We start from the raw sequence: 24,825 nt of genomic DNA, 5'->3' as shown, positions 1-24,825 counted from the left end.
ATGTCTAATAAACTATTTGGCTAAACCTCGATAATGCACAGGCCAAGCGATAGTGGAAATATTACCTTGGAGTTGCTAGTGTACTCGGCCGAGGGCACTGTGATCATGCCCTCAATGTCCCCACCCAGCTCAGCGACCGCAGCGTCACTGGTGGGAGGACTGGATGCAGTGGCTCTGTTGACACCGCTGCCACCCGGCACTCCTACCTCCCTCCCCTCGCCCTCGCCTCCACGGGCATCTTTTGCCTTACGGTTCTTCAAGGAGCGCTCCTTGCCGATCGGACCTGGCTTGTACTCCTTTGTTTCCACAGGCTCCATGTCGGGGAGCTGAGGTAAAGGATCAATTAGAGCGTGTTAAAATGGATATACAGTTATCCCGGGAGGCATGTTCCAAAGGTGAAAATCTGCACTACATTTAATTTTTAAAAAACAACAACAACATTGTGAAGCGATCACACGTCAGTGTGTACTGTAAATAGTCAAGGACGTCTCCACATGACAATCGTTAATACAGCGCAGGGAACTCCAGTTTAATTGATCTGAGACAGTTTGCATGCTTCAATAAGTCCTGCTGTTGTGGTTAGCAACACAGGCATACTTTTGACTTACCGTATTTTCACGACTATAAGGCGCACTTAAAAGCCTTAAATTTTCTCCAAAATGGACGGGCTGCCTTATAATGCAGCCTTGTGTGTGCACAGAGTTCCAAAATTTATAAATGTTGTGTGATGAGGGCTCCGCTTGACTGACTGGGAGCATTTCCTGCCAACACGCTGCTTGTATAGAGGAAAGGCGGACGTGACCGAGTACAGCTTGCGGACGTAACGGGGGAAGGGTGCGCGTGAAGGATGGCGCTAAAGGCACGCCCCCAGAAGTTATATAGTGCCGGGGTGTGAAACATCGGTTTGGCTAAGGACCCCCGAAAATGGCACCTACGAAGAGACACTCTTACGAAGCACAGTATAAACTGCAAGCTGTCAGTTACAAAGAAGAACATGGGAATCGAGCAGCCACGAGAGAATTCAAGATCAACAAATCCATGGTTCGCAAGCGGAGGAAGCAGGAAAACGAGCTTCGCCAAGTCAAGAAGACTGAGTTTCCACAGAAACAAGGCGAGGTGGCCCGAGTTGGTCTTCCAACTCGAGCAATGGATTAATGAGCAAAGAACAGCCGGGAGAAGCGTCTCTACAGTCACCATTCGACTGAGGGCATAACGCTTGCAGAATAAATGAAAATCGAACATTTTCAAGGAGGTCAGTCTTGGTGCTTTCGTTTTATGAAACGGCGCCATCTATCCATCCAGGCAAGGACTACCGTGGCGGAGCAACCTCTGGCGGATTACAAGGAAAAGCTGGCCATCTTCCGCTCCTTCTGCAGTAAAAAGATTGCCGACAAATATATCCAGCCCAAGCACATCACCAACATGGACGAGGTGCCGCTCACTTTCGACATCCCGGTGAACCACACTGTAGAGAAGAAGGGGACTGATGGAAAAACGTAAATAAGTTATCATGTGTTGTGCTTTTCTGTTTACTTCTAGTTAGAGAAATGTTTTATCACTGCGTGCAAAGCTTTTTCCCACAGGATGAGTCATGTGCTTACAGGTGCAAGGACAAACTTGAGCCGAGGAGTTTCCTGTTTCTTGATAAGAAGCATATAACCCCTCAACTGTCTCGACCACAACAAAAAGTGTTATGTGCTGATCACATGAGTTGCAACAAGCATGTTTGCCTCCACCTTTTAGACGTTGCAACTCGTATGTAACAAGGGAACTGCCCTAAGGAAAGAAAACGAGGGTTCGGCAGTTAACTTAGAACGGGTTGGAGATTGTAACTAAGTACTCTCATCCGTCCTCCTTGCAAGTCTGAAAACTGAACTGCCTCTGTGTCTGTCTTGTTTTTACAAATGTTCTCGGTGTCTTGAACCTGACAGGGACCACCACCGTAGCGATACGCACAACGGGGCACGAGAAGTCGGCTTTTACTGTTGTGCTTGGTTGCCATGGTAATGGACAGAAACTGCCACCTACAGTGATTTTTAAGAGGAAGACGCTGCCTAAAGAAAAGTTTCCAGCCGAAGGCATCGTTAAGGCCAATCAAAAGAACTGGATGGACGAGGAGAAAATGAGAGCGTGGCTGAGTGAGGTGAAGGGAGAGACGGAGACCGGATGTTTTTTTTCCACGTGTTGATCTGTGACTCCATGTGTTAAATACAGAAATAGACCCCGTAACTGAGACTGCGCCTTTGAACACGGTGCGCCCTGTGGGCGTGAGAATACAGTATAGTATCTACATTTAGAACTCAATTTGGACTCGTTCTTCAAATGTGACTATAATTTATTATTAGCATGTTTACATTTCACTGTTTTAATGTCTTCACTTTCATTTCCGTTTCAAGTGTACTAATTATAGTTCTCAACAGATGTTTCATGCATGGTACATATTGGGTCTATTATAATTCATTAAATCAGTTAATATATACTACAAATATTACTGTAGCATAATTATACTTCGATTTCATACTTAACATATACCACCATCTTAAACTTGTTTTGCTTTCTTAGATTAGATTTGAATTCTGTTCCGTTTTTTGTTAAACTTTCTTGGTTACAATAGTTAAATTAAGACAAGAGCATATATGTGAATATTGCTGCTGTGACAACTTAATTTTACCTCATGAGAAATAGAGTATTGATTTAATGACTGTGTAAGAAAAGAGGGACGGAAAATAGGCCTGTCACAATAATTACTATATCGACTTATCGTTCGCTCAATAAAATGGACACGATACTTTTGGACTCGATAAATGGTCTTTGCTGTGGTGACCCGGTGTGAAGATCGCATAGTGAGTCAACAGAGTCGGATGGCTGTGTCATTAGCCGCTAGTGGACCCATGGAACGGCGGTGGTCCAGCACACTCTTTGCTCAATCCAATACTCTCCAGCCTTTGTCCATGTGCAGCACGTAGAGTCACACAACAGAGACACCAAATGGAAAGTAGTGTTTGTTGTATTTACTAGCCCGCCTGCGAGCTAACGAGTTAAGGAGGTAAACTGCTTGCTCCACCATGCCGAAGTTGTTTAAAACGTCAGGGCCTCTCAGAGTTGTTGTGTGTTAGTCCCCAATTAAAACAAACACGGGAATGTTAACTGTTTGTTAAGCATAACCTCAGTGGCACACATTCAGCCAGCAGTTGACTACAGTGAACGTCAATGTATATTTGATTGACAGGTGAAGGGCTCTTGTTCAGCAGACCAACCACACAGTAGCAGGGTTCAACATGGAGACTTCGTCATTCCGATTGAAGACCTCTGGTCAACTGTTTACGTGATCGACGCCGATCGGGTGTTTACATGAGGTGCTACATTTAATCATAACAGCCGTGAGACGTGCACATTGTCGTGAACGTCACATCATTTATCAAAATGGAGGTCAGTCTATTCAGCACAGTACTTGAGATTGTTCTTATAAATAAAAAAATTAAAACGCTTGATGAAAACAACATAGGTAGTTAAAAACAAGATCTCAGTCGTATACGCACTCCGTTGGGAGCCGCCATATTTATGCCGTGTGTAAACGATGACAGACAGAGCTTTTCTCTGCTCTATTTCAAATGAAGAAAATTTACTTCCGATCGGTTTGGTAAAAGGAATATTCCACCCCTGTGAAACCAAATCAGTCATCCTATTTATTACGATTGAGGTGTTTATATTGAGCATTTTCATTCTGTTTGGGCTTCTAAACCAATTATAATTGGAATAGAGGCCTCTGTATGAACCAGGCTAGTCTTACAGCTCTTTATTGCAGACCAAGGGGGATCCATATCACAGAGTAAAGAAAAACAATTCAATAGAGAAACAAGTAAGGGAATTATGATAATAATGATTTGAAAGCAAAAAATAAAATACTAAAAATTAAGGGCGGGCCTTATTTTTCATGATTTCAAAGTTTATCATGATAGTTTTTGGGAAACTACATCTTCGTAAATTATCGTGACAGGCCTAATGGCAACTATTTGAGAGAATGCACTAAACAGAATGTGTTGTTTGATGAACATTAAGCACACGGTTGTGTTACCTTCTGTGTTTTGATGGTTCCAGCGCGAGGTTGCTTCTGTCTCTGTTCTTTAGGTGCGAGAAGCTTGTTGTCTGTGGTGCTCTCGAGTAGAGCAGGAACGCCGTCGCTGTCCGTGCTTCCGGCGGACGACGGCGCACCGAACTGAATACTGTCAATGGCCAACTCCACGGCGCCCTCTGTTCCAGGTTTCCCGCCCTGACAGAGAACAAAAGTTATGTAACTACCAGATGGTAACATAGCATTTTCATGGGTTGCCAGGTTTGCATGTATTTCAGAAAAAAATACTTCTTTCAAAAACAAAACTAATGCACAACTTGAAAATTTTCAAATGTAAACATGCAAGACTGATCAAGTCAAAATAGAGTCTTTCATAGGTTTTAGCAAAACATGTCCCAAGTCCCAAAATCAGTGACTTAAGCCTGACTTGAGACAAGTCATGTGACTTGAGCTCCCCACATATCGTAACCTACACGTGTAGAGGAGAGAAGGTGGATCGAATGGTTCGCCAAACAAACCTCAGAGGAGACTGTGCCGGTAAAGGAGGTCAGAGGTTTGTTCCAGGCACTCACAGAGGGAGGCTGAGGAGGGCTGATGGGACCCACTGCCAAGAAATTAAGAGTGATTACTGTCATCCAGCCTTAAGATTTTGAACAACGCAGCAGACATCTAGACAACGTACGCTTTTTGACATCAGGGAGGACGGCCGGGCCTGCTACTTTCTTCTCCCACAGCTCGGTACCCAGATTGCCATGCGTCTGTGCGGCGGCGGTGGCAGGGGCTAAGCTCTTTGAGGTAAAGTCCACAGTGGCAGCTGGCACAGAGGGCACTGTTCCTTCCAGGGTCTGGGGGGGTGCGGCTGGCTGGGCGGGAGGGAGGTGAGGATGCTGGGGGGCAGAGATGGCAGGCTGTGGCTGGACTTGGGGGGTGGATGCTGGTGCCGCAGGCTGAGATTGTGTGGAGGCCTGGTGTTGCTGCTGCTGTGATGACTGCTTTTTAGCAAATCTTGGAGGTAACTTTCCTCCACCACCTCTGCTCTTCTCACCAGAGCCTTTTTTACCCCAATTCTGAAAACACAGCATCAGTATTATAACTACTGTAAAAAAAAAGTCTGATATTACTAAAATAACAACACCACAATTTTTGCATATGACCACAAGATTGCAGCTCTGTCTTTCAATAGAAGCTAACAATTATTCTGAAATAAAACAAAACCCAACCAATTAAAAAATTGGTGAGTTGAGGATCCCCAAAAAGGAGATTAATTTGTTGTAATTATGAACACAGTGGGTGCAAAACAGCCTTTGCTCCACCTAAGTACAGAGATTCCAACACCTATCATCAACTCTCAGGAACATTTTGATTGTCAGGAACATTTGCATCTCAACAAAAATGTTCTTTATATTGTCTTTTTTTTTAATAGTTGGAGTGACAAAATGTTTTCGGTGTTGACTTATTCAATATGATGTCTTGGCTTTAAATAGCTAAATATACAATAATGTAGTGACAGTTTTATTTACAGAATAACATTACAAGAACTATCCGGTTGTACGGCCCTTTAGCAAAGCCAAATTGATGAAAGATACAAGTAAAATAAGATTTAATGTAATTTTGAGAACATTTATTGTGCAGATTCAAAAGGTCTATCAAAAATAAGCAATCTTAGAACGTACACTCTATAAAAATCTGTATTCATGGACATGGTGGTTGTGATGATGTGGGTTTAAGGTGTGTGTATGTATACAGTATGTGTTTTAATACATATGTAGATGTTTACACGTAGGTGATCATGTAGGTGCTCTTAAGGCGAATACATATGCATGTTTATTGATATGTGTACTGTATGTATTTGAATTGGAGCACGTGTAAAAAAAAAAATTAATCTATTGTACAAAGGTTACTGACAAACAGTATTTAATACACTATTATCCTTTTAAATTTAGAGGCCCCTGCTCTTTGCTGATGTATGCAACCATTTATTATTTAAGTCACGATTTTCAGACTGTCCTGTGAGCGCCTGTGTATTAATTTTTTTCTCTTAACATGCACACTTATTAATTTGCTGTTTATACTTTGTTACATTTTGCTGTAATGAATGCTATTCCAGCGAGACTTTGGTGAAAGTTGGTAGAGTACTGCTGCGCTAATCACTTACTCCATTGTTTCGTGACTAATTTTACAAACAGTTTAGCGCCACTTTAGCATGTCTTAGGTCTTCTCCTGTTAATTACTCGTCATCCTTTTTCCGTGATCATGACACTTGTCAGAATTGTCGCTTGTTTTCTGGCATGGAGTCAATTATGAGTGACTTCTAGAGGAGCAGAGTGTTAGCCACACTAGCAGCGAGAGAGAAGCAGCCAAGGAGCTGCGGGCTGGAAGCTAGTTTCTCTCTCTCTCTCTCTTTTTCTTTTTAAATAAATAAAAAAAAAAAACATGAAAACACTGACATTGTCAAACCTTATCGCAATTGGTTGGTAGAGTCAGCCAATCACTTGCCACGCTACTTGGAGGTCAAGCACATGATAGCCACTCGTTCACTGGCAAGTCTAGTGCCCATGTAGTCTCATTCTCTCCAGATTGTGGACTATATTAGTCAGTATAAAGTCGTAACAGTTTGCTACAGCTCGTGACAAATTACGACCGAATCGGAACACTTGTCATCTTTGGAATTATAATCTCTGTCCTCCTACCTGAGTAGTTTGCTCTTCCTTCTTCCGCTTCTCCTCATCCTGGAGACGTTTCTGCTGCTTCCGCGAGACCACCTCAGTGAAACCGTCATCGTTGGTGCTGGACTGCAGGTCATCTGTAGTGGTGACCTCAGGGTGGTCATCGATGATGACCACACCTATAGAAACAAACATTTGCATTCAGTTACTTCAAACGTGAATGCAGCCAGAAACCATGAGACCAAAAAATAAATAAATAAATAAATACTTACTGGCATAATTGTTGAGGTCAAACTGAGAGAGGGCGTTTTCTTTGGGCTTCTTGACAGCCAGCTTGGCCTCATCTTTGCGGCGGGCAGCCTGATCTTTTGTGGACCTCGATGATCCAGAAGCTAATGCGGTTGCGTCAGAGTTTAGCTGAGCACCGGGACTGAATTGAAAAAAATAAATTAGGACTTGGCCTTTTGAGATATGTGGTCACAGCATGTTAACATGTATCTATTCATATTTACAGATATAATTCCTGTTTGGTTAATGGACATTTACTAACAATTAAACAAAAACCCGGGTGATCCAGTGTCATGTCAGGGTCTTTCCTACCTAAATAATCTCCATCCTAATTTCGGGCCGCCCCTGGCTCTAAAACCTCTGACATCAACTGTTTTTTCCCGACCAGTGTTGCACGAGTTAGAAGTCGCTCGTAAAACTGCCGACGAAGATAAGAACCAAAAGACGTATTATTTTCTTTCCAACTGCATACGTGTCAGACTATGGGCCAATCCCAATTCTACCACCCTTCAGCCCTTCCCCTTGGTTTTAGCCCTTGATTTTACATGGGCACGAGTACGAAGGGGTATCCCATTTCCTAGGGGAAGGGCTAAGACGAAGGAGTGTATAGCCCTTGAAAGCAACTGTGGTCAGGGAGCTCGAATACGTGAGGTATGGGACTTCACCCCCACCGGCAGGCGAAGCGCTTGCTTACAAGACAGAAGAAAGGACAAGTAGGTACATAAAGTAAGTGAGCATAATAACTGATATTCATACTTTTTAATCAACATAAATATTCATGTTTCGAATTGTTGGGTAAACGGCTCATTATGATAAGGTCACGTTATCGCTGGTCTACTGTCAGACTACGGTGACAAATTCACAGCAAACGCACTGCACGACAATGTATTGCATTTTATGAACGATTAAAAAGCATTGTCTGCCAGCTAAGTCACATTCAGAAGCAACACACATGTATATCATGACGTTCGCTTTCCATATAGTTAAGCTGTAGCCTCATCACTCATGTAATGCAGTATTTCATCGGTGTGATGCCATTAGCTGTGATTCCCCATGAATATCCTCGTCTGACATCGGGTTTACTAAACACGAAGTCAACGTAATAAATAACTGGATGGCTTTTCCAGCATAAGGGGCGCGACAAGGCAAGGGACTTCTCCAACAGCACACAACAGTCCAGAAAACAAGCCCAGCGCCAGAATGACAACATATATTCCTCTGACAGTGACAATAAATTTATTTTCTGTTCTGTTTCAGATATTTTCTTTTTTGTGTGTATTTAGAAATTAGGGCTGCATGGTTATGGTCAAAATAATCGATTATTTTTATCAATATTGTAAACATGATTATTAATCACGATTATTCCTCATGTTAGAGAAAAATATTATTGCACTACTTTTCAACAAACGTGTAGTTTTCAGTGCAAAATAAATATTTAAATAAATGAATAAAAAAATGCACCCAAAAAATAAAAAAATACCAATGGCTAACTGAATAAATATGCCATTACAAAGTACAATCACAAATTGCAACTTAATAGAAGCAAACACAGTTAATGGATAAAACGCAGTAACATTAGGCTGTAAGCACAGACTTCATTTGAAAATCCCCATCAATATAGTGTATTGTCAAAGACTGTTACGTCTCAGTTCTGCTAGACCCTTGGTCAGTCTGCTAGACCCTCGGTCACAGACTGCAATGAACTCGACAGGTGTGATTTCTTCTCTATTAGCTCCAGGAGTTTTGTTTTCCATTGCATTTTTTCATTTCAGACAAGCCGAAAAGTTGGAAGTAAAGGCAGCCGCTACAACGATGGTAATAGTGTCTTACCGCGAGATGTTGCCTCTCCACCAATGTGCTGAGAGAATAAAAGCATATAACTACATCGGATATCAATGCCATTTTAGAGTCTTATTTTCAAGTTGGCAAGGCACGTTGCCAGCCGTGAGGCACGTTGCCTCAGTTTGTGCCAGGGGGAAAAAAAAAAACCTCATCATTACTGCAAACTCACCCTTTGCGGCCACCTTTGGCTCCTCCCCTTCGGTCCCCCTTGGGCCCACAGTAGCTGCGACCCGGTTTGGCTCCACTGTTGCCTCTTCGGTTCTGTCTCTCAATTGGCCTCTGGCTGGAGAAACTCCTCTTGCCAACGGCCGCTCCATCTCGTTTGGGCGAGACTACTCCCTCCGGGGGGCTTTTACTAGGCGTCAGAGAGCGCTGAGGGGGTGCAGGCGCCGCGGGTGGCGGCCGGGTTGCTGGTGGCCTCCTGTGCTCCCCGCCTTTCCTCTCGCTCTCTCCTCTCGTTGAAATCACTGCTCTCAGAGGCCGTCTCCCATTCCTCGTTGGCTTGGTCTGAGGAGTTCTGGTTGGACAAGTCAGGGGACTTGGTCCCAACAGCAGAAACAGCAATGAGGCCGCTCGTCTCTGAGAAGGGTCCGTCGTGGGGAGCAGGGTGGTTGTGTGCAGGTGCGTTTGCTGGTGTTTCTGCAGGAACAGTCACAGGGGTTCCTGGTGCTCTTGATAAGGTCGGTGAGACAGATACAGGTGCAGAGATGGCAGCAGGGGCAGAAGCAGGAGTAGGCACAGGGGGTAGAGACACAGGGGGACTTGGGCCTGGATCTCCACTTGGCAGCACTGCAGCCTCTCGCTCCTTTAGCCGCCGGAAGCGGGGCGGCTTATCTTGCCTAGGAGGTCTTGCTGGTCTGGATCGGCGGGGTCGCTCTCTGCTACTCTGAGGGCCCCCGTCCATAAATTTCTTGCCGTCAGACCTTGGTGGCCGTCGATCGGACGTCGGATAATCGTATCTTGATGTGGATTCCATGTCCTCGGGTCTGAATGTCTCCATTGGCTTGGAAGGCCACTGAGAGGAAGAATCTCTGGCTGCTGGCCTTCTCAGAGGGACAGAGCGGGGTCCTCCACGTTCCCTAGCTCCACCTCGTCTGCTATACAACCCTCCTCTTCCTCGCCGAGAAGGCTCTCCTTTGGGAAGAAAACCTGGTTTGGGCCTGCCTTCGTCATCAAATCTAGATCCCACCTTCTCCATCATGTGAGGAGGTCCAAAGCCTGGCTTGTGGAGGGCAGAACGTGCCTCGCCAGGGAGTTCGCGCCGAAGCGGGCGGCTCGGCTTAGAGCTAGGCTCGCGATCGGATGGTCCAGTATCGCTGGCAGACTCCCTTCCACCCTCACTTTCGGAATCAGTGTCTGAGCCACGTCGGCGCCTGCGCTTTGGTATAACCTCAAAGTCAGAGCTCTCGCTGCGTGTCTCGCTTTCCTCCCTGTTACGGAAGGCTGCCGCTCCAGAAGGTAAGTCTGAGCGGGATCGAGGTTCTCTGTGAGGGTAGTCTCTGCTGCGACCACGACCGCCTCTCCCTCGGCCGCTGTACGTCCCACGGAAGCTCCGCCCTCTGGAGTAATACTCGCCTCGACCCCTACCTTTGAAGTTGGCGTCGACCGGCCACTCCCGGTCTCTGTCCATTTCTTTGTCCCGCTCTCGATCCCTTTCCCTCTCCTCTCGTCGGTAGTTACGGAGAGCAAGGTTTGACTCCTTTCTGGAGGGTAGTTTGGGTTCTGCGTGCTTGTCATTGCTGGGCAGTTTGTCACCCTTATCCTCCTGAGAGGAAGACGTGGGAACCCCAGAGGATAGGGACTCTCTGGCTTTAGGAAGGGCAATAGGAGTTTCCTCAACATCAGCAACTTCTCTCTTGCCGTCGCCTTGTGCTCTGGAGCCTTCAGATGCAGCAGCAGCGACGGCGGCGGCAGAGACAGCAGCAGCCACCGAGGGAGCTTTGGAGGACTGGTCTTTTTTGGTCCTATCCCCCCTTTCTCCTCTCTCATGACGCTTCTCTCTCTCTTCTCTCTGCTCTCGCTCTTCTTTCATATCTCTTAGAACAGGCTTCTTAATTGGTCCCGACCTGCGCAGGGGTCTCTCTCCCCCGAGTCCTTCTCTGCGGCCGGGCCTCCCACCCCAGCGTAACTCAACCTTCTGCTTGCTGAGAATGGGTAGAGGCAGCTTCTCTGTTTTGTGTAGTCCGTCAGATGGTGGTGTGGCCCTATTGTTGGTTAATCCGGCCGGTGTGAAGAGTTCGTTCTGAGACTTATCGTCAGCCCGGTCCACTGTGTCCTGCAGCTCTAATGATTTGCTTCCCATTGGTAGCCCATCAAACCTGGGCTCATCGAGCTTTAGGGAGTGACGGGAGCCCTGGGAAACACTTCTCTGGAGCATAGCCTTTCCTAGTGCTTCAACTTCTTCTCCACTCGGCAGACCCGACTCATCAGGGTCGAACCCCGAGGTGACGGGAACCCGATCCATAGGTCCAGGCACATCATCGGGGCTCTGCGAAAAGGCTGATATGGGCTCAGGGGGGTCCCTAAAAAAGTTACTCTTGCGGGAGTCCAGCGCACTGTGTTCCTGGGGATACATTGGCGGCAGTCCTCGTTCCAGATCCAAACCAGAGTCAATCCTAATCACATAAACACACTGTTAGACATATGAACATAGCTATTCAGTAATTCAGTAATTTTTCTTTTGTTGCCTTGGTTCCTTGGGGTCCTCCCGCCCTTTAGGAGGAGTTACAGAAGGCAGTGGTTCCGACGGCGGGTACGGGTCGGACCCCCATACCATCCTTGAGTCCGATGGCAGGCCATGGTCACGGATGGGTCGGGTTAAGTGGTCAAAGGAGTCTGAGCTGGAGTTGTCCCCTGGCTCTCTGCGTGCCATCTGCTTCGGGGGAATCCTCCCTGGAGAGGACGAGAAGGGAGAAGTTGATTTGCGGGCAGTTTGCTTCGTGGGGACATATGAAAATAGATTTTTTTTTATTTTTATTGATTGTATAAAGATAGGCAGCACGGTGGAAGACTGGTTAGCACATCTGCCTCACAGTTCTTGGGACTGGGGTTCAAATCCCAACACCAAAAAGTCCCTACATTTGTTGATAATCGCTTTTCCTGAAAATTAGTCTCGAGAAGGGCAGGAAAAGTCACTATTCATGACAGTCACCAAGTTGGCAACACAGAGTAAACTGGCTTTTATTAAGACAACTGGTAACTTTTTTACTGTGTGTTTTTATTGTTTTTACCAGGGTGAATGTTGGTGGGCATGTCCATGGGAGGACGCCCTGACATCATGCGAGGGTCCATGTAAGACTGCATCATGATCCAGCGGGGGTCAAAGCCCATGGAAGCCAGGTGCTGGTGATGTGGTCCGATGGGTTGATACATTGAGCGGTGTTGCTGCTGCTGTTGGGTAGATGGAACCCCACCACTACCTGATGGAGACACTGAGCCCCCACTTTGTTGTTGCTGCTGCTGTTGCCACTGCTGCTGCTTCATTTGCTCCTAGAAGACCCAAAATAGGAAAATCATAGATAGTATTGATTGTCGTTGACCGTCTTCCATGACGACATGGTAGCTCAAGAAGAACACAGATGTGGATTATTTCACCTGTTGTCTGAGGAAACGAGGCGGCAGGGATTTCTGAAATTGTTTGGAGTAGCCGGAGGTGAGGGAAGGACGCATAGCAGCGGCAGCCTCTCCCTCCAGCAGCGTGGGTGCAACGGCTGTATCCTCGCTGCTTGGGGTGTCTATGTGAGGGAGTGACAGGTGCGTTTCATCCACTGTAAAAAGACAGATGCAAAAAAAAAATATATATATATATATATATACACACACACACACACACACACACACACATACATTTTTAAAAAGTATGTTTTTACTGCGAGCAGGAGTAACCAGGTCCTTGTATCACCTTTTACATACAATCCTCAAAATAATCAAAAGACTGATGCAATGTTTTTCCCACATTAGATGCCGTAGGCAAAAAAAGCTTCGCAATTTAGCATCACCCATTTGTCTAGCAAAATGATTCCCAACCACTGTTCCATAGCCCATCCATCCATTTTCTTTACCGCTTATCCTCACTAGGGTCACGGGCTGCTGGAGCCTATCCCAGCTATCCTCAGGCGTGGTACACCCCAAACCGGTCGCCAGCCAATCGCAGGGCACACAGAAACAAACAACCATTCCCACTCACATTTATACCTACGGGCAATTTAGAGTCTTCAATCAACCTACCACGCATGTTTTGGGATGTGGGAGGAAACCGGAGCGCCCGGAGAAAACCCACCCAGGCACGGCGAGAACATGCAAACTCCACACAGGCGGGGCAGAGATTTGAACTCCGGTCCCCAGAACTGTGATGCAGATGTGCTAACCAGTCGTCCACCGTGCCGGCCTGTTCCACAGCAAACTATGTAATTTCACTTAATTGGCGTGAAAATTATTTACTATGAATGTATCTTTGTCCACTGATACATGCAAGCAACAGTGGCAGGCAGAACAATAAAATTTTCTACTTGAAGGCAGAAGGCATAATGAACCTCCGTAACCATCATTCATATAAATTATTTTTGTGAGGTTTTTGTTTAATTGTGAGTCATTAGCTTTCTCATGTAAACTACAAGCCTTGGCTAACTAAAGACTGGAAAAAGCTCATCTATGACAGTGATTTCCTACAGGTTTGCTGGAAATAACCAGATTTCACTTAATTGGTCCAAAAATTATCATTATTACAGTGTGTCTTCAATTCCTGATTATATCAGCTTTGCGCTCAACAAAACAGGACCAGATTTTACACTGAGAAAGTACATTTGTGAGTAAATTGAGACGGCTATTATTTCAGTATATAACCTTTTTGTGCCATTTATTTGGTTGTGTGGCTTGATATTTGTCTCGTAAAATATGTGCCTTTACTCAATAAAGGTTGGGGGTAAAACTGGTTTAGCTGCTTATAATATACTATATAAGATTATATATTGCTGATAATTTGGGGCTTATTATCAAGTAAGACTAGTCAAAACCCTGGAATTAGTCCAAAATGGCCAACTTCCTGTTCAATTTCATGGCTGGGTCCAAGGGACTTTTCCCCGTCCCGTTTTGATAGATGTGCACCAAATTTCGTGTCAGGGGATATTTTTGCCTGACTTTCCAGGAGGCTTGCACTGCCATTTATTGCATTTTCTCTTACCTCTGTTTTCCTCCATATTGAAATAGTCTCGGATAGGCACTGTTGTCTTTTCAGCTTGGTTCTCGTCTACAAGAGGCTCGACTTCTGCCAATGTGTTCTCCGCTTCAATTGGTGGGTCGGGTGCTGAGACCACAGGCCACTGTACAGGGGAGATGGGACGTTGAGGTAGTGGCGCCTCCTCCTTCTCCTCTTCCTCTGGGTTTGGTTCAGCTCGCTCTAATTTGATCCTCTCCCCGTCCTGGTCCGCCCTCTCGGGTAGATGAGTCTGCACTACAGAGTCTTGTGGCTGTAAAATTGCGATTGAAGGTGCAGGACTAGACGTGCGATCAGGAGCTGATGGAGCTTCCTCTTGGTGAGCTAGAACCTCTTCAGACGCGGTCTGAGGCAGACTGGCTTGACTCTCAGTCGATTGGCGATGTTTTTCATTGAGCCGTTTCAGTTTTTCAGCGCACGCAGCGAGGCGCTGCTCTTCCATTCTCCGTTCCTCTTCCTCTCTCCTGCGCCTGGCTCGTTCCACTGCTTCGGAAACTTCTGACGACTTCTTGCGCTTCTGCCGCCAGGCTTCAGACTCCTCGTCAGCGGCAGCTGGTGGTTTGCTGCCACGCGCCACGGTGCCACTAATTGCCCGAGAGCCACCCTAAGGGAATAAAAACAATAGAGATTGATTACACGGCTTTTTCACCCTGCAAGGGTGTGCAAAGCATTTCTACCTGGTAGTCTTGCGGGGGAGCAGCTTTGCTATAGTGCCCCGTGCTGCCGGGTGACGGCGCTCTGGGATCTACATTGTCTGCCCACGACGCTTTACCGCCGCCTTGCTCCTCTGAACCCTCCTGACCGTCTGGAGGACGTGATCTCATACGCTCCACTTTGCCCATCCACTCCCTGAAGAAAAAGAGGGTACGTTGGCTTAAGGTGTAGCCAATAAGTGAAATAAAGGGTGGCTATAAAATCTCTCTATAGTGTAACAAATGTAGTATAAAAGCAAATTCTTCTCCAAATCTTTAAATGAACATGTCAGCACTGACTAATTGGAGTATATTTTTCTAGAACTGAGTGAGTAATGCAAGTTGTGTGGATATATTTGTGCTTTCTTCACTGAACAGAGACTTGGACACTGTGAACCGTGAGGTACATGATGGAATACTTCCAAAACACTTGCCAGTTTTCTCCTTTTTCTTTAGCAGCTTGGTTCTCCTCTTCATCACTGAAGTTCAGCTTCTCCGTATAGTCCACCTCCATCTGAGCTCCTGGAATGCGGAACGGATGGCTAATGTTAAAATAGGCAGGAAGTGAGGAAACTACTTATGCAAACACATTAGTTTTACTGACCTGCCCAGCCCTCATCAGCATCAGTGTCCAAGTTGTCCAGCTCTTTGAGTTCCGTTGCGCTTACGATCGAAGGTCGGTGCGGATCCTGGAGCCACGCTTGAGGGGGTGGCTGCTGTGGTCGTGCCAAGCGAGGACACCTGGAGAGAGAGAGAGGGGGGGGAAAAAAAAAAAAAAGAAGAAAATAAAGAATGCATTCAAGTTACCATGTCGACAAAAATAAGTCACCCCTGTTAAAGGTTGGCTCAAACAGAAGTTAAAGCTGGAAACAGTGCGAAGTGGGCCTTCAAACACCCTCGAAATGATCAACCTTTGAGGCCAACCACCACCCACATTCGATGGCACAGGCAATTTAGTATCACCAAGCTGTCTAGGATACCTGCTTTTGAATGGGAATCATTTTGGTAAATTGCCTAGTAGGAGCTTATTAAAATGGCAGCACGGTAGACTAGTGCTAAGACAACCACACATGTTCTTCCTTACTTGCATGGATTTTCTCCAGGTCCTCCTGCTCACTCCCACATTACAAAAACATGGATGTTAGGTTCAAACTAAATTGTCCACAGTTTTGAATAGTTGCTTATCAAATATAAGCCCTGTGCTGGCTGGTCCAGGGCATACTCCATCTCTTGGCCAAAGACTGCTGGGATAGGCTCCAACTCACCCGCAACCCTAATGAGGATAAGCGCTATAGAAAATGGATGGCTGAATTAATCAAAATAAGCTCTGAAATTGGTCCAAAATGGCTGCTTCAAACAAAAATGGCCGACTTCCTGTTCAATTTCGTGCATGGGTCCTAGAGACTTTTTCATGCGTTGTGTTATGATAGAAGTCCACCACATTTTGTGTCTATTGGTGAAACCGTCAGCCTGCCAAAAAGCGATAAATTTGTCAGAGGAAGAATAACAAAACAATGAGTCAAAGATGGCCTTCACAAAAACAAAAAATAGAGAACAGAACCCACCTCACGCCATCTTGTGCCACAGGGTATCGGACATTGGCTTGTCTCGGGCCTTGTGACACTTGAGGATAAGCGTGAAACATCTGAAACAGAGGAAAAAAATGACGAAGACAAGACAAAAATGAGTGGAAGTTTGACCCGTCACGGTACCAGACTTACATAGGGTGGCATCATGCTTCTGAACGTGGGGTCAAAATGGGAGGGCACACCAGCGGGTGGTTGCTGGCCCCCATTAAATTTAGCCTGAGAGGGGCCTGAGGGGGGCAGCTTGTCCCTCTTCTCCCTCTGGCTGTCAGTGGTTATCTTACGGCCAGCCTCGTCGGCATCCTCAGGTGTCGAGGAAGTATCGGGGCCCTCGCTTCCCTCCTCTGGGGGCCTGTTGTCCATCTCAGAGGGGCTGGACGTGGTGTTCAAATTCCTCCCGCCACCCTCACGCCAACTGCCGACATCTGACAAAGGAAACACTTTATTGGGCGGCCTGTAACTCCAAACAAACAATGAATGGCATCTGAAGGCACAGGCATACTTTGAGGCCTGAGGCTGGGGCCCGGTCCGTATGGCTCCTCCTCCTCCTCTTCCTCCTCCTGCTGCTGCTGCTGCTGTCCGTCTTTCTCTCCATCGCCGGCCCCCTGCAAGCTGGGGAATTCCTGGTGGAAGTGGCTGCTCACGCGAGGAGCTCCTGCCCAAACACAAATCACATTATTAATAGCATGAAAAACCCAATTGAAGGAGACGTATTAAAAAAATACTTGACTGGGTTGTATACAAATAAGTCTCTGGAGTGCCAGGCAATCCATCAAGTGTGAAATTAAACAACCAAGTAAATCTCAAGGTATCTATCAATTTTTGAAAATGTGTCCGTGAGCAAGCAATTCTGCACTTCCGCCCCACTGTTTGTGTAATGGTGGGGCTAATTTACCGAATAAATGCCACCTGCAGTTTCTTTGGCCATGATTGGGCAGCTCGGCTCCTGTATCTGCCATTGTGATGTAATTTTATCTACCTTTACAATTTGATTCCTTTGTGTTTTTTGACTGAGGAATGTGACACCGTTTTTTTGTTGTTGTTTTTTTAAGACATCTGGAAAACTTTTAAATTGAGGAAAAAGAACACCTAATATCTCTACTTTAAATAGGTGGTACAACACTGATTTCTTACCATCTAGCTGCGTCTGCTTGCTATTTGCCCAGGACCGGATTCCCCCTGTGGTAGGCTCTTGAGGCGGGACCACTGCTGGTTTGGCCTGGGGTGGGGGTGTCTCTTGTTGCCTGGGGTACATAAATTCAAGGCAGAGGTTTTCCAACTAAAAATTTCCAAGTACCCTCCAAAAGGACAAGCGAAGACACTACCTCTCTTCTCCCCCCTCGGACCGGGATGCCCAGCCGCTGCCATCTTTGGGGACGATGTTGACGTTCGGGTCGTTGCCCTTGTTCTCCGCCTTCAGACTGGGCAGGTTGGCGGGAGGGGGCATGCGCCTGCTGGCAGCAACTTTGCCCAAACTTTGCAGCCCATGTCTGGCAGCGACTGAAACGCAAAGAGGTGGCGATTAAAGTATTTGACAATCTCAACACAAGGGCTTGATGTGTGGAAATAGAACACTTAAGGAGTGAGCGAGGTCCTACCTGCAGTCTTCTGGGTTTCCAAAGACTTGCCCTTGTAGGTGTTGAAGAGGCTAAGGGTCGCATACTTTGTTTTGCCGCCATCCTTTGCCTTGGTGCTCTGCCCTGACTTCTCTGACATTTCGCTGGAAACTCATTGAGTCTGGTCCTTTGGCCTAGCCACCAGAACCAGCTCCTAAGAAAACGAGGAAGAATGACTTAAGTCTAACTGGGGGTCATAATTCATGTTCTTAGTGTCTAGCAGGGTAAACACACATATACCAATAATCAGCCAGGAGGTTAAGTAGTAGCAGCAAGCCAGCTGAAAAGGCGGCAGTGGGGTATACAAATAAAAATTTTTAGCATTTTTACCCCCGTCGGTCTGGATGCCCTGTGGCATGCAGACCATGTTGCCTCTCGCAGGTCAGTCTAGGTATTACAACACCCATCTGTTTTTCAGGAAAAGACTATTGTTCTTGGAGATAATGATTATAATTAGGGTTTACACGATCGGGATTTTTGGGGCCGATCACAGAGTTTAAATAAAACATAACCTATCTGATCAGAAAATGGAGCAATGTATCTATTTAAACGACTTGTTCATTTACTGTGTGTACTTAATTGCCCAAAGAATTATATTTCCAATAAATAATGTATCTTCTATTTATGCCAGTGAGGTATAGTGACAGACAGAACAAATGAATGGTCTATTTGCTGGCAGGAAGTACATACAGTAATTAATGTATCCACTTTTTGTGACATTTTTGTTTGTTGGTGTGCCGTGAGATTTTTCAGTTGTAAAATATGTGCCTTGGCTCCATAAAGGTTAGAAATCACTGCTCTAGTCAGGTCACGTATTCTAATCAGTCAGGTCAAACCAACGTTACAACATGACAGAAATAAGGGGTGCCAACTTACTGTAATTAAATTACTTCACACACACCAAAACTTTAGAGCATGATTCGACAGAAAGCCTGTATGTTCGCTTACAACCGTTAGTGCTAGCACTAGCTTGCTAGGCTTCATAACGCTTTGTTGCCTGCTTGCGAGCGGTACCGTATTAAAAGTACGTGAACATACCTCAAGCAAGCCTTAACGAACGTCCTCTCCCGAGCACCGGTGACCACTAGCACACGTTTTGCCCTATTTTGTTCTTATAAACATCCATTAAATGATTAAATGAACGATCCATTAAATGCTGTCGTCGCCATGGTAACGGGTGTATCCGGTCGCGTTTGAATTGAGATGATGAAGCCCAGTAATCATAAAAACGGGACGCAGTGGTATCGGAATACAAGATTTTATTGAAGTAGTGTGACATAGTGCAATCGTGAAAGAGCAAATTTGTCTTGTAGTCTGATCCGCACAGCTGACACTTTTTTTGTTTTTGTTTTAAATAACTATTGGTGGTCAGATATTTATAGTACTACATCAAAAGACACATGAAAAGGCTAAATATAAACTCTTTTGGATTTGAATATACTGTACACGACGGCAACGTGGAGTAAATGTCTTGCGTAGCCGATCAATGACGGCGAATTATGACAAAGCCGATCAGCATAAAATGTTAATTATCGGCCGATACCGATCAGATCGATCGAATCGGTGTCAAGTCTAATTTTAAGTTAAACAAGGTCTTTAAACAATGGAGTATCAAAAATCGTTAGATTAATTTGATAAATCGATTAGTCGCTTCATCGTTGCCCCTCTAAAGAAGACACTTGCCCATTTTTTCTCCCCCTCGTCATGTGTGTGCTCTCCAACATTTTAAACTTCAGTTAAAATGTTAAAAACCGCTGTGTATCCTGCATTAGTGGCTGCAGGGAGAGAAGACAGCAGCTCTGAGGCAGACACACACACGCACAGATCATGTATTATTTAGTGAGCAGTAGTGTGTAGCGCTGGCATCACTTACGTCAAGTTATAAATGAAGGCTTTTCCAATAAGTGGGCCACGCAATAGACTAGTTTTTATTTTAACCCACACTCATATCCTCCTCACACTTTCTCCAATTCTCAGCAGTCACTTGTGATAATAACAATGACGGTGTGCAGGGAACTAGTCTGTTGTGTGGTGTAACAATACATGGTCATGTGACACAAGCAGGTACCCTCAGTTATCACTCCATGTACTTGTTTTTTATTGGATTGTTTATATTTATGGCCTCCAAGGGTTAGGTTTCATACAAATATTTACTGTAATTATGAGCAACGTGACAAGTGGCAGAATTAAATAAATAAAAAATAAAAAAATACATGGAATGAGCATCTCAAATGCCTCTAAAATCCTCCATTAAAAAATAAATTCCCCCCCAAAATTGATGACTTCAGTCCATGACCTACTCTACTGCCAACTGCTATTCTCGCGAACAATGTTCAATGTGCCCTTTAAAGTTGACTTTACGCCAAACCGATCGGTGTGATCGGTATCGACCGATAATTAGCATTTTAAGCTGATCGGCTTTCATGTCATAATTTGCCGTTCCGACCAATGACATCATCAATCGGCTCCACAAAAGACATTTACTCCACGTCACCGTTGCGTATGAATCCAAAAGCTAGTTTATTTTTAGCCTCGTCATGCGTCTTATGGAGCAGTACTGCAACTATCTGATGCCCAATAAAGTTTTTTCAATCTACTATTTTGCGGTGTCTCAGACAAACAACACCTCAGATGTGTGCTGCGTAATCGGTGCGCACCTGTACATTCACTTGCCAACTCCACAGGGCGAGTTAAATAAAACCATACATGCCGGTTCCCTTAAATTATAGGTGTGGCCGATTTAGTTTCTGTACCTCAGTAATGTGTTTGTTTGCCTCTGCCACTAACGAAGCACAAAATCCTTTTAAATACGGAAAATAATATACACGCTTACATCCACCTACTCGTTGCTGTCCCTAATGAAGTGGCCAAGCCTCGTTCGCTACTGGAAATCACCATGAAGGAAGGAAAAAAATATAAAATAAACAAAAAAAGAGAATGCTGTGCTGATGTAGTTTGCTTTGCTTGTGGTCAATGGTTTGTCAACGATTGTGTGTCACCTCCTCCCCAATGTCCCTAATGAATTGGCCAATTAATCCAAACAAGGTACCACAAAATAAGGGGGGATGAATGACAATGTTGTGCTGAAGTAGTTCGCTTTGCTTCTTGTGTAAATGCCAACGATTGTGTATTCTTGTTTTTCTTTTTTTTGGACAATTCATAATGACCATTTCCCAAGATATTGTTGTCAAGGTAACAAAAGCTTTGTGGGGGTCTTACGACATCAAGTATCTATAGCATCAAGTAGAATTGAGAAGTGTATAGCTCCAAACTTCATAGTTGCACACAATAGCTTTATAAGTAGGTCATGCATAAAGTTCAGCCAAATGCATCCAGTAGTTCTTCAGAAATAGCGTTACTAGGGAAATCACGTAATTCTATTACAAAACTTCTGTTGCCATAGCGATCAATGCTGACATTTTCAAATATTCTATATTTTTAAAAGTACATGATGTGTATGGCCACATTTTTTTATACCTCCATTATTTTCCTTTTGATAAAAATAAAGACAGTCCCTTTAAAAATGCTGACATTTTGACAAACATTTGTCAATTTATGCTAACGGGGGCTTTAAATGAGCATCTTCCAAAAAAAAAAAAAAAAGTGTTAAAGTTCAACATGGCCAATTACATCTGCGCCCCCTACCCCCACACACACAAAGCTTAATTTCACAGGAACCCATCATGTGATTTTCAAAATTCTCAGTGTGTTGTACTCATCTGACAGAGTATAATTTTTCAGAAATCCTGTCATGTTGCTATAATTATGACTTGACGACTGTGTTAATGTTGATTGGTGATAGACTACAATGTGTTGTGACAATTTTTTATAAATTTAACACAAAAAAAGCCTTGATGACAACCATTATCATTAAGATTCAATTTTGTTTGATCATCATTATTAAAATGGATTTTGTAGACCTTTTTAAACACTTGAAGGGGAATCAAAATGAGGCACAGGCACTCAACTACGCCCACTGGCGGGTGAATCTCACCTAATTAATACGAAAAATATTAAAACATCCCAATTTGTTGTTGATGAGTGTCATGACCATTAGTTGCCTCAAAGTTAACTTGTTAATGATTAATCGAAGACCAGCGGGAGACGTGAACTGGCACAGTATCATAAGAGGGCTCGTCAAAAGGAGTGAAGGGGGGACAAAAAAATAACTGAACTTAAAGGTGTTGGTAGTTGAACACATTTTTTCCCTTAAAAATATACAACTTGATTCCCGTAATATGACATCGAGAAAATCCGTGACTTCATCTCAAAATCACAACTTCTCAAAAATTATTTTACTCCCCAAATAAATATTTTTTCTTGAAAATAGGCGACTTTTTCTCATAAAAATATGACCGTCGTAATATTCCGACTATTCATCAAATTATAATACAATGTTCTCTATCGCAAGAGGATAGTCATATTACAACAAAAAGGTTTTATTACCAAATTATACAATTGACTTTCTCAAAATATATTTTTCTCTAAAATGTACAACTGTCATTACAATTTATCTGGAAAAATGGATAAACTTTATCCTAGAAAATTTGACTTCCGTATTAAAACTAACATTGTGGAAAAGAATTGTAAAAATATATAACCTTTTATCACACAAATACGTGACTTTCCTGTAATAGTAAGACATTCTTGTAAAATGACATTACGATTTATTAGAAATTACAATTTTTAATCTTGGAAATATAACTCCATTCTCGTAACTTTATGGCTTTATTCTCACAACCTTATGACTTTCTTCTCGTAACAAAACTTTATCCTCGAAACATTACTATCCTTATGACGTTACAACTTTTAATTTTGTAAGGTATACAACTCACAACACTAAGACTATTTTTGCAACGTTACGACTTTATTCTCGCAACATTATCCTTGTAGAGTCGCAACATTACAACTTCATCCGCGTAACATTACGATTTTACTAAATCTAAAAATCGCAGCTTGATTCCCTCAACATTAAATATATATATATATATATATATATATATATATACCCGTAACATTAAAAAAAATTCCCATAACACCACAGCGTTGATCTTCAACATTATGGCTTAGATCTCATAACATTACAACTTTTCATCTCAAATATATACAACTTTTTAAATCACGTAAAATTAAGACTTTAACGTGTTTCATTTTTCTTTTCTTTTCAGCGGGTTATTAACCAATCAATCAATCAATAAGCTTCTAAGGGTCTCTCACATGACCCCACCGTGAAGCCTCATTGTCAAAGTGACACATCGATTTGGGCCAACATTTCCCCATCGCAGCCCACACGGTTCTCTTCCTTTGAAAGTCATCCGCCTGCATGGCAGACGGCTCCAGAGGAAATCCGTTACGTTAAATTGACTCCATAAGATGGCGGTGACAATGAAATTAAAAATAATTTAAAAAATAAAAATTTAAAAAAGGTGCATATTTAACACTGTGATTCGTTGTGATCGCGAGCCCCACAGCTAGCCTAGCCGTCACCACCGGTCCGGCTTGATGCCTCTTAACTGGCGTACGGCGGAGGCCGTCACGGCTCAAATCAGAACTGGGGATGGTGGTGGTTGGGGAGGGGGGACCAGTTGAAGCATGTAAAACCGACGCAATGTAAAAGTATACCCAAAAACTACTGGGTTTGGTGTTAAATACGTGTAATGTGAGGGAGGGCGGTCTGGTTGGAGAGCAGGCCGCCGCCGCCGCTTGGATGGTTGAACGTGGTTTCGCTTCTCACGAGTCGCCATCACATCCTATTTGAGCCCCTAACCAGTGGCCGAAAGCGTGCTAGTAGTGGCGGAGAGCTAACACTTAAGGAGGAAAAAAAAAACAAAAAAAGTTCACATTTCCCGAGCAGCAGCGGTGGTCTCACCTGCCAGTGCCGGTGCTTCCTTTTGTCCTTTTTATTTTTTGGGTTGTTTTGGGAATTCTGTCTTTTAATAAGGCTCGCGGCGGCGAGTTTTGGGTGTCTCGCCGGCGGATTACAAAAACTGGCTAGCCCCGCAGCGGCTAGTTAGCTCGCTCGGCTCGTCGGTTTGCGAGGGCGTCCGAGTCCACGTCCGCGGTTCGCCGGTCGAACTGTCTTCGTCGCTTTGGCCTTCGCTCGAGGGAGCCGGTACGACGTCGTCCGGTGGGCGCTCTGGGTCCCTCCGCGTCCGTTTACCGGGGAGCAAGAGCGTTGTGCTAAGGTGAGTGAGCAGTGAGGCCCGCTCTCGCCGCGGCCCGTCGCACAATCAAAGATGGAAGCTCGGGGGTTGCCAGATTTATCCTGTCCTATCGCCCACCTCCTGTCTCGCTTCCTTGAACCCTTCACCAACTTGATCTCTATTATAAACTGTAGGTGCAACCTGATATTAATTGGAAAATTAGTTTAATACACATTTTATTTGGGTCATTCCAGAAATGGTGGAAAATTTAGGGGGAAAAAAAGACTAAAATTTTTTTGTTTGTTTTGAAGAAAAACTAGTATTTTTTTCTTCCTTTATTTAACTAGGGAAAAGCTTAATGAGATATAAAATGTCTTTTATAAAATCGGCTTGGCCAAGAGGCAGTAGAATATATTACAGTACATAGCACAAAAACATTAGTACAAAAAATAAAAGAATAAAAAAATAACACCGATATTTAAAAAAGGTGGCATCTGATTTGAAAACAGTGACAAAGGCCAATGCTTTCAAGTTTTTTGGATGTGTGTGTGTGTTTTTTTTTTAATTTAATCATTTGTGAGGGGGGGGGGGGGCATAAGAACTTTTTTATGTGGGTTAAGACCTCCCCAAAAGTTGGCCTAACCACAAATTAATGCATGTTTTTGGGATGTGGGAGGAAACCGGAGTGCCCGGAGAAAACCCACGCAG

General features: G+C 44.3%; 1 protein-coding gene across 1 annotated transcript in view; it reads right to left on the bottom strand.

Moving 5' to 3' along the window:
• The window catches only part of prrc2c (proline-rich coiled-coil 2C), a 38,248-nt gene extending 14,055 nt beyond the window's left edge, over positions 1 to 24,193 (bottom strand). The window contains 22 exon segments of the mRNA XM_061683306.1: positions 66 to 326; positions 4,076 to 4,270; positions 4,591 to 4,676; positions 4,755 to 5,139; positions 6,763 to 6,917; positions 7,011 to 7,168; positions 9,038 to 9,262; positions 9,264 to 11,483; positions 11,556 to 11,760; positions 12,099 to 12,357; positions 12,463 to 12,635; positions 14,048 to 14,684; positions 14,758 to 14,925; positions 15,203 to 15,294; positions 15,377 to 15,513; positions 16,338 to 16,417; positions 16,494 to 16,783; positions 16,861 to 17,013; positions 17,493 to 17,602; positions 17,684 to 17,858; positions 17,957 to 18,128; positions 23,844 to 24,193. Coding sequence (XP_061539290.1) covers positions 66 to 326; positions 4,076 to 4,270; positions 4,591 to 4,676; positions 4,755 to 5,139; positions 6,763 to 6,917; positions 7,011 to 7,168; positions 9,038 to 9,262; positions 9,264 to 11,483; positions 11,556 to 11,760; positions 12,099 to 12,357; positions 12,463 to 12,635; positions 14,048 to 14,684; positions 14,758 to 14,925; positions 15,203 to 15,294; positions 15,377 to 15,513; positions 16,338 to 16,417; positions 16,494 to 16,783; positions 16,861 to 17,013; positions 17,493 to 17,602; positions 17,684 to 17,858; positions 17,957 to 18,074 — 6,282 coding nt within the window. The 5' untranslated portion in view covers positions 18,075 to 18,128; positions 23,844 to 24,193.
• Between the last annotated feature and the right edge of the window lie 632 nt (positions 24,194 to 24,825).

Source organism: Phycodurus eques, chromosome 8 (genome assembly GCF_024500275.1).
Source record: "Phycodurus eques isolate BA_2022a chromosome 8, UOR_Pequ_1.1, whole genome shotgun sequence".
NCBI classification, from domain to species: Eukaryota; Metazoa; Chordata; class Actinopteri; order Syngnathiformes; family Syngnathidae; genus Phycodurus; species Phycodurus eques.
The sequence above is the reverse complement of the archived record's forward strand: the minus strand, read 5'-3'. Positions and strand labels throughout refer to the sequence as shown.